This window comes from Muscardinus avellanarius (assembly GCF_963383645.1).
Source record: "Muscardinus avellanarius genome assembly, chromosome: 2".
Lineage (NCBI taxonomy): Eukaryota > Metazoa > Chordata > Mammalia > Rodentia > Gliridae > Muscardinus > Muscardinus avellanarius.
The window spans coordinates 61762369-61771125 of record NC_137787.1 but is presented as its reverse complement, the minus strand read 5'-3'; the positions used below and the strand labels follow the sequence as shown (position 1 = coordinate 61771125).

The 8757-nt window shown below is 37.6% G+C and overlaps 1 protein-coding gene across 2 annotated transcripts in view; it reads right to left on the bottom strand.

Moving 5' to 3' along the window:
• Positions 1 to 7743: 7743 nt before the first annotated feature.
• Positions 7744 to 8757, bottom strand: part of GPR155 (G protein-coupled receptor 155) — a gene marked incomplete at both ends in the record, with an annotated part of 41708 nt that continues 40694 nt past the window's right edge. The window contains one exon of one of the 2 annotated variants that reach the window (XM_080690013.1): positions 7744 to 8044. In XM_080690013.1, the coding sequence (XP_080546139.1) occupies positions 7744 to 8044 (301 nt within the window). The other variant, XM_080690014.1, reaches the window with a different exon arrangement.

Sequence of the window (8757 nt, the reverse complement as noted above, 5' to 3'; positions counted from 1 at the left end):
TAGTTAGAATCATGTAGTATGTAGCCTTTTCAGTTTGGCTTAATTTACTAGCAACAAACATTTAAGGTTCCTCCATATCTTTTTTTATTTTTAATTTTGTGAGGCTGGGTATTGAACCCAGGGGCATTCTACCTCTAAGCTACACCCCCAGTAGTGTGTGTGTGTGTGTGTGTGTGTGTGTGTGTGTGTGTGTGTCTTACTGGGGATTAAACTCAGGGGCATCAACTTCCAAGCTGCACCCCCAGCCTTATTTTTTAATTTTTATTTTGAAACAAGGTCTTGCTAGATTAATGAAAGTCTCACTATTTGCTCAGGCTGTCTTCAAACCCATAATCCTCCTGTCTCAGCCTACCAAGTACTGGGTTTATAGGAGTGTGCCACCATGTCTGGCTTTTTTTTTTTTTAAACAGGGTCTTCCTAAATTACTGAGAGCTTTACTAAGTTGCTGAGGCTGTCTTTGAGCCTGTGATCCTCCTGTCTCAGCCTCCTAAGCACTAGGATTATGGGCTTAATTACGCCTGGCTCTTATGTCTTTTAACAATTTTTTTTTTTTTTTTTTTTTTTTTTTTTGCAGTACTGGGGCTGGAACACAGGGGCATTCTACCTCCTGTGACACCACCAGGTGCCATCCTCCTTTCTTACCCTCCCAAGTACTGGGATTACAAGAGTACGCCACCTGGCTTCTTCATCATTGTTTTTTAAGTTTGACTAAGCTGCTCTTTCAAGTCTGAATATGATCAGTTCCTTCCTCGTGACTATACCTTCTTGAACCATTCATTCTATGGTCTCCTCTTTATATAAGTAGTTCTGCGACAGACTGGCTCAATCGGGAATAATAAATCCAGCACTAAATATGGCCACTGAGTCCATTCGGGACCGAATTATCTCAGAAAGGTGGACAAAGGTTTAGGTGGTAGTTCTGCAGCCACTTATCTGCAGCGATTTTTTCCCTTTTATGAAATAAACTCCTTTAAGTTCCTGTTCACAGCGGGAAAAAATCTGAATTGATTTACACGGACAAATGCCTCTTGTGCAATTGACCACTTTATTCTAGACACGAGATTTTTTATATTTCCCTATTTCCCCATGATTCCCTAGTAGAAAAGTGCAAACACCCAAAATACAATAGTGAGATATACATGTAAATCACCAACCCTGAACAAGACAAAAGGCCTGTGACATCACAGGTCTTTGTGATTGAAATCAGTTCCATGACCCTGCAGGTGGGTCTTGTGCTTTAAGTCAGCCCCTTTGGCCTTGCCTTGGCCTTGCAGCTGCAGAGGCTTTTAGTGGGCAAATTCCAGAGGAACAAGTCACACCCAAAATCACTTGAAGAATTCAGTTTTTTAGAGTTTTCTTTAACCCTTTCGGAACCTTTTATTCCTAGGGCTTAGTCCAATGTCCTTCTCTATCTAGCAACCTCCTTTGAGCTGAATGGGGATGAAGTCGGAGATTCCAGCTTTCATACATGTAGTTGGCATAGGGAAATCCATGTACATTGATGATGATTTAGAGGATTTCGATGAATGTCTGCTGGATTTTGTCTGCAATACCATCTGCTGTCTGAACGCTTCACCCTTTTAAGCACTTAAAATATATTTTAGTAGACAGGGCCCAAAAAACAACATGAAGTTTTTATTATATGTCTTTTGTTCTGTCACAACTATTTTAACGAGGTAAATAGCCAGTGATAGCACTGTCTCCAGGCAGTGCTATCACTAGGTGCAAAGGTCAAGATTCCTCCTAGCCCTGGCTCTATTGTAATGATTAGAATGAAGGTCAAAGATATGGAGGAATTCTGCATTTGTCAATTTGGTGTAGCAGGAATGCTTCCACAGTATCTGAATTCTGACTAGAATTACATCTTGAACAAAGCCAAGGGCGTCTTGAGGCTTGGACAAATTACTAGAAGATTTATTTTCCACAGACTCAGTTTTTCCCACAGTCCTGATCTTACATCACCGGAGTAATTCATGTGGAAAGTTAAAAGAATCATTATCAAAAGAATAATAGTTATGAAAGAATATCTAAGAGTGGGGGAGTACTTTGGCCAGAGGCAACGCTCCCTGGGGCTTCTCCTTGAGATGCCGAGTCAGTCATGTCAGTCATGCGTCATGCGTGGGGGCACACACAGACATCAAGGAAAGCGGGCCGTGGCATAGTTCTTTCCGTCCTCTAGAGTTTTGCCAAGACATGAATTCCTTAGGCAAATTTTCTTCACACCACATGGACAGGTATTGGAGGCACATGTGATCCTGACCACAAATTAACTATACAGTCTACATTTGTCTTTCTCAGTAGAGTAACGCTCTATGAGGATAGGAATCACATTGTTCTCCTTGTTGTGTGCCCAGTGTTCAATGTTGTGCCTGCATATGCTAGATGCTCAACAAATATTTGTTAAATGAGTATCTAACTACTGACAGGAAGAATTTATGCAGCCTTTTTCTCTGCCTATAGAAACAAGGTTGAAAGCTAGCATGGTGATGCACACCTATAACTCTAATACTTGGGAGGCTGAGTCAGGAGGATCACAGGTTCTAGGCCAGCCTTAGAAATGTAGCAAGGCCCTCAGACACTTTTTAAAAGAGATAGAACAACGCCCCTAGTAGCCCCTAGTAAAACACACACATACACACACACACACACACACACACACACACACACACACCCCACACACACAGAGAAATGTAAGGTTGAGAAAAGTAGCTAGACTTTCTGTACAAATTGGTGACCTTTATTAAATTTCAAGTCAACCTGTTAGTCTTTCCATAATAAAAATGGGTATAACTACTCAAATAAAAGCAAGATTATTAGGATATGTGAATTCATTTATAAAATAGCTTGAGAGACTTTTATGCTATAGACACAATATGATATTTGGGCTGTGTGTACTTGTGTGGGTAATTAATGCCTTGGGGTATATTTTAGAAAATTTTAAGTTTTTCTTAAATTTCATGTGCTGTAAGATAAAAATTATAGTAGCTGAATTAACCTTTTTTAGTTAACTCTTAAATGCTGTTATTTACCATTACTTAATGAACCAAAGGAATAAGATAAAAACCAAGTCTCTTACAGAAAGCTAGTTTGTTTGATTTTAATTAAAATACTAGTTTATGTACTAATAGTTCATTAAAATTTTTGCCCTGGAAATGATTATGTAGCCTCAATTTTTGGAAAGTTAGTTCCTTTTTGTGAAATTTTCCAAAAACAGGTTTACATAGTGGACATTTATAAAATTTCTTCAGATATTTTTTATGGTACTGGGGATTGAACCCAGGGGCATTCTATCTCTGAGCTATACCCCAGCCCAATTTTTTATTCTTTATTTTGAAATAGGGTCTCACTAAGTTGAGGAGGGCTTCAGTAAGTAGCTGAGGCTGGCCAAAAACTGCTATCTTCCTGTCTCAGCCTCCAGAGTGCTGGGATTACAAATGTGCACCATCATGCCCACTCTACTTCAGATTTTTATCATACCAATTGCAGAAATTAAAACCCACTTTTTCCTGAAGAATGGAGATAATGTTTATGATCCTTGAACTGTTTCTAATCATTATTTGTCACATGGCTAGGATATATGAAGGGGCAAAAACTAAGATCTAAGTTCTACTGCATAACTTTTAGAAATGTACTGATCATTAATCATTGCTTTCAACAAATAAACCTTATCTTATTCTAAAAATATCGAAAGCTGAGTGTAAGTTTGGTTTTGCTTCTTTTTTTTTTTTTTTTTTTGGCAGGTCTGGGGATGGAACCCAGGGGCTTTCGACCTCTGAGCTACAGCCCCTGCCCTACTTTTTATTTTTTATTTTGAAACAGGGTCTCACTGAGTTGCAGAGGGCCTCCACTAAGTAGCTGAGGCTGTCCGTGAACCGCGATCCTCTGGTCTCACCCTCCCGGATGCTGGGATTATAAGCATGTGCCAGCACGCCCAGCTAGGTTTTACTTCTTGAGAGTTAAAAAATACTAAAAGCTCAGTATATTAGGAATTATTCATTAAGAGTTAAAAAAAAAAAACAACAAATGACTATGCTGAAGCTTAATATAAAAAGAGTAGGTTTTGGTTAAAATTGTTCAGACTGTTTTCCCAACTGTGACTCTATATAGTAAATATCATGAAATGTAGGTAAAGGACTCTAATGGCATGTTGACTCACTCATAAAAGGTGTTTACTAAATATGTAATTGGGCAAGACCCTGTATACAGAATCTAAAAGGTCATGAAGAATGAGACAACTCGGGGGGAACCCATTTAAGAAAACAATGACTGGGCGTGGTAGCACACGCTTGTAATCCCAGTGCTTGGGAGGCTGAGACAGGAGGATCACACAGGTTCAAAGCCAGTCTCAGCTACTTAGTGAGGCTCTTAGCAACTTAGTGAGATCCTGTTTCCAAATAAAGTATAAAATAGGTCTGGGAGTATAGCCCGGAGGTAGAAAAGCCCCTGGGTTCCACCCCCAGTACCATGAATAAATAAATAAATAAATAAATAAATAAATAAATAAATAAATAAATAAAAAGAAAAGAAAACATTGAAGGCTGGACACTTGTAATCTCAGTACATGGGAGGCTGAGACAGGAGGATCACAGGTCTATGGCTAGCCTCAGCTACTTAGTGAGGCCTTCTACAACTTAGTGAGACCCTGTCTTCTTTCTTTCTTTCTTTCTTTCTTTCTTTCTTTCTTTCTTTCTTTCTTTCTTTCTTTCTTTCTTTCTCTTTTTCTTTTTTTTGGTGCCTTCTACCTCTGGGCTACACTCCCAGACCTATTTTATATTTTATTTGGAAACAGGGTCTCTTAAGCCAGCTGAGGCTGGCTTCAAACCTGTGTGATCCTCCTGCCTCTGCCTCCCAAGAGTGGGGATTAGAAGCATGCACCACCACACCCGGCTGAGACCCTGTTTTAAAACAAAGAATAGCCGGGCGTGGTGGCCCACGCTTGTAATCCCTGGGCTTGGGAGGCGGAGACAGGAGGATCGCACAGGTTCGAAGCCAGCCGCGCTGGTTTAAGAGACCCTGTTTCCAAATAAAACCTATAAAATAGGTCTGGGAGTGTACCCCGGAGGTAGACGGGCTTCCAGGAACCCCAGTACCACCAAATAAATAAAAATAAATAAATAAAAATAAATAAATAAATAAATATAAAAATAAAAAGAATAGCCAGGCGTGGTGGTACAGGCTTATAATCCCCCCACCCCCCCACCCCCCGCTTTGAAGGCTGAGACAGGAGGATCACAAATGTTCTAAGTCAGCCTCAGCTACTTAGTTAAGCTCTCAGCAACTTAATGAGACTCTGTTTCCAAATAAAATATAAAATAGATCTGGGAGTATAGCCCAGAAGTTAGAAGGCTCCTGGGTTCCACCCTAGTACCACCAAAAACAAACAAAAAAACCCCAAAGAATAAAAAATAGGACTTGGGATGTAGCTTGGAAGCAGAATGCTCCTGAGTTCAATCTCTGGTAACACACACAATAAAGAAGGAAGGAAAGAAGGAAGGAAGGAAGGAGAGAGAAAGAAAGAGAAAGAGAGGGAAGGAAAGAAAGAGAAGAAGAAGAAGAAGAAGAAGAAGAAGAAGAAGAAGAAGAAGAAGAAGAAGAAGAAGAAGAAGAAGAAGAAGAAGAAGAGGAAGAGGAAGAGGAAGAAGAAGAAGGAAAAAAGAGAGAGAGAGAGAGAAGAGAGAGAGCACACGCGTGCGCGCGCACGTGCACTGAGAATGTCTGGAAAAGGCTTTTATGATAGCTCCTGCATTATTCAGATTACCCAAAGAAAGAGGTCAGCAATGCAAGTTAAAATAGGTGTTTTATTGAGAAACTTGCTTTGTCAGTGAGAAAGTAACAACAAATATTTTCATTTAATAAAATTAGCATATCCTTAATCCTAAAAACATTTCTTAAAAGCCTTTATTATGTGAAACTGCAGATCATTCTGATTTATGGTTTTCTTTTACTGTCTCCCATGGAAAAAGGAGTTTCTTCAATTTGTTCAAATAGAACATATATAGTCTGATTTGTTCATAAGCGAAAATTTCTCCACTTGAGTTTGAGTCACCTACATGCATGTGAACTATACCCCTTTACTTTAACTATAAAAGTTTCCTGATACAGTAAAGGGGCTTTATGCTTACCCAGAGCATTCTGAGAGTCACAATGTGGTCTTTTTTTTTTTTTTTATAGTTCTGCCTCAAGACAGTTCTGTTTAAAAATACATTCCTTAATCATAATTTAAAATTTGTATAGGTTAATAGTATACTAAAGTGCAATTTACTTATTAAATACACTAGGTATTCATGCAGGCTTTTTAAAAAATTATACAATTTGTTGCATTAAAAGGGCAATGGCACTAACCCTATAAATAATATTCTAAATAGCTTTTATACATGAAACATTAAAAACGGTATAAATAAATATTTGAACATGTTTTAAGTAAGCTAAATCAGCACTGACACATAATTTAATACACATAATTTTCTGAAGATGAAGTTTAACTGAAGGTACTATGGTCTGAATGTTTACATTCCCCCAAATTCATATGTTGAAACCTAATCCCAGTGTGATGGTATTGGGCAGTGATTAGGTCATGAAGAAATAGCCCTCATAAATGAGATCAGTGTCCTTCTAAGAGGCTGAATAAACCAGAGTTCTTCCCTTCTACCCTGTGAGGACACAGCAAGAAGGCACCATCTCTGAGCCAGAAACCAGGCCCTTCCAGACACTGAATTTGCCTATACCTTAATCTTGGAGTACTCAGTCTCTGAACCTGTAAGAAATACATTTCTATAAGCTATCCAGTTTACAGTATTGTTATAGCAGCTTTAATGGACTAAGAGAGCAACATCCAGTAATTTTAAAATGTACAGATTTTTATATGGCAACACATAAAAAATGCTGAATTCTAAGGGTGGTGGTAGGATGCTAGGTTTAGAATTTTTAAATTGACTTAAACAGTATAGATGATTTTTTTTTTCCACTGAAGGGAATAAAGCAGTAGTGTTATCCTTTTGCACTATATTACTTTGTGCAAATAAATGATTCATCACATGGCAATGATTTTTATAATATTTAAATGAATATGCTCAAATTATAATTTGTAGTATAAAAGTTAAATATCAGATTATGCTTCTGTTGAAGGATTATGAAGATAATAATACTTATGGGGGTTCTTATTCCCTTCCCAATGGCACAGATTAGTATGCCATTTTGGATAGATGAGCAAGAAAAGACAAACTTTTAAAAAGCAATGGTTCTAATTTATAAATGAGGTTTTTGTCAAAGAAATGAAAAAAATAAGAACCTCTTATTAAAAACAATAAAATTCTTTTTTAAGAAGTGCTATCAATAAAGTTAAATTTGTCATAATTTAAGGTCCATTTCACCAGCAGTACATCTGCCAAATTTGGCAATTTAAAAGAACCAAAATTTGATGTTAATTTTGAAATTATAGCAAATAGTTGCAGGAGGAAATTATTTTACAATGTTAGCATATTAGTACTATTTATAGAAATTATTATATTCACTATCAGAACTTTTCTTTTTGATTTTCTCTTTTTCCTAATTCAGTTTCCTCCATGTTTGGCATATACATAGAAACACAGAATATTAGAATGGAATGGGAATGCATCCTGTCATGTTGTACAGAAGAGACAACTGAGGCTCAGAGAGGTTGTAACTTGCCCAAGGTCACACAGATAAAAAGTAACACATATGGGGCTAGAAAATGGTTCCATGTGTGGTCATCTCCTTCATAATTTAGGTTTTAGGAGAAGGTGAGGATGAGGATGAATGCTCAATTTCTTTATAGCTTTCCTGTGGGGGGGTGCCTGCATTAATAGCAGAAGGTGTCTGTTCAGGACTCTTGTGAAGAAATCTGTAAAACAAGTACTCATCTCGAAATTCATAATCATTGGTAATATGTTGGATGACTCCCCCTTGAACCAGTCTGTCTCCGTATATCACAGCTTCACCACGGTCAGAGGCAAGGCCCACTTCAATTAGCCAGTTCACCAGGTCACAGCCACAAAAGGTCCCAGCAGAAGTCTTTGCACCACACCTGTATGTCAAAGGAATGATTCACCCATATGTTCTGTAAATCTGGTATCAGCACTGCATGATAGAGGACAAGTAAGGAAAAATAGAAGGAAACAAGGAAAGACAGCATGATAATTAAGAGTATGGCAGGAATGAAATGGTTCTGAATATAAAGGAGTTGGTAATTTTCCTGACCCTTGAAAGACCCACTAGAGAAAAATAGAAGATGCCAGTAATGCTTGTGAAAACAGAACTGCTTAAATAACAACAAAAATTATAATGCCTGAACTTTATATATTTTAAAACCTCTTATACTTTTAGTTATACTAAGTAATTTGTCTCAAGAACATAGAATTTTTTTGTAAGTTCTTAAGAAGTGACTACTTTTTCCAGACTACTCAAATAAAACTTTATTTTCGGCTTATAGTGCCCACAAGTAGCCTTTCTTTTTGCCCTCTACAGCTAAAACAATCACACTGACTGATGTGATTATCAGGAATTTGCTTCAGTAGGAAGAAAAGAATACGTAAGAACTGTCTTGCTATAAATCTAAGATTTTAAAAATATACTTTGGTTATGAATTTACTCGATTATTTAAAATTTATCTTCCTAATACAAATGTGAGTTCCTTTAAGTAGGACCAAATAAACAAGGGAGAGAAAAATTCCACCAAGCCCAGTTATGTGCATTCTGTGTATTTTCATACTAATATACAGTAGACAACAAGCATCTGTT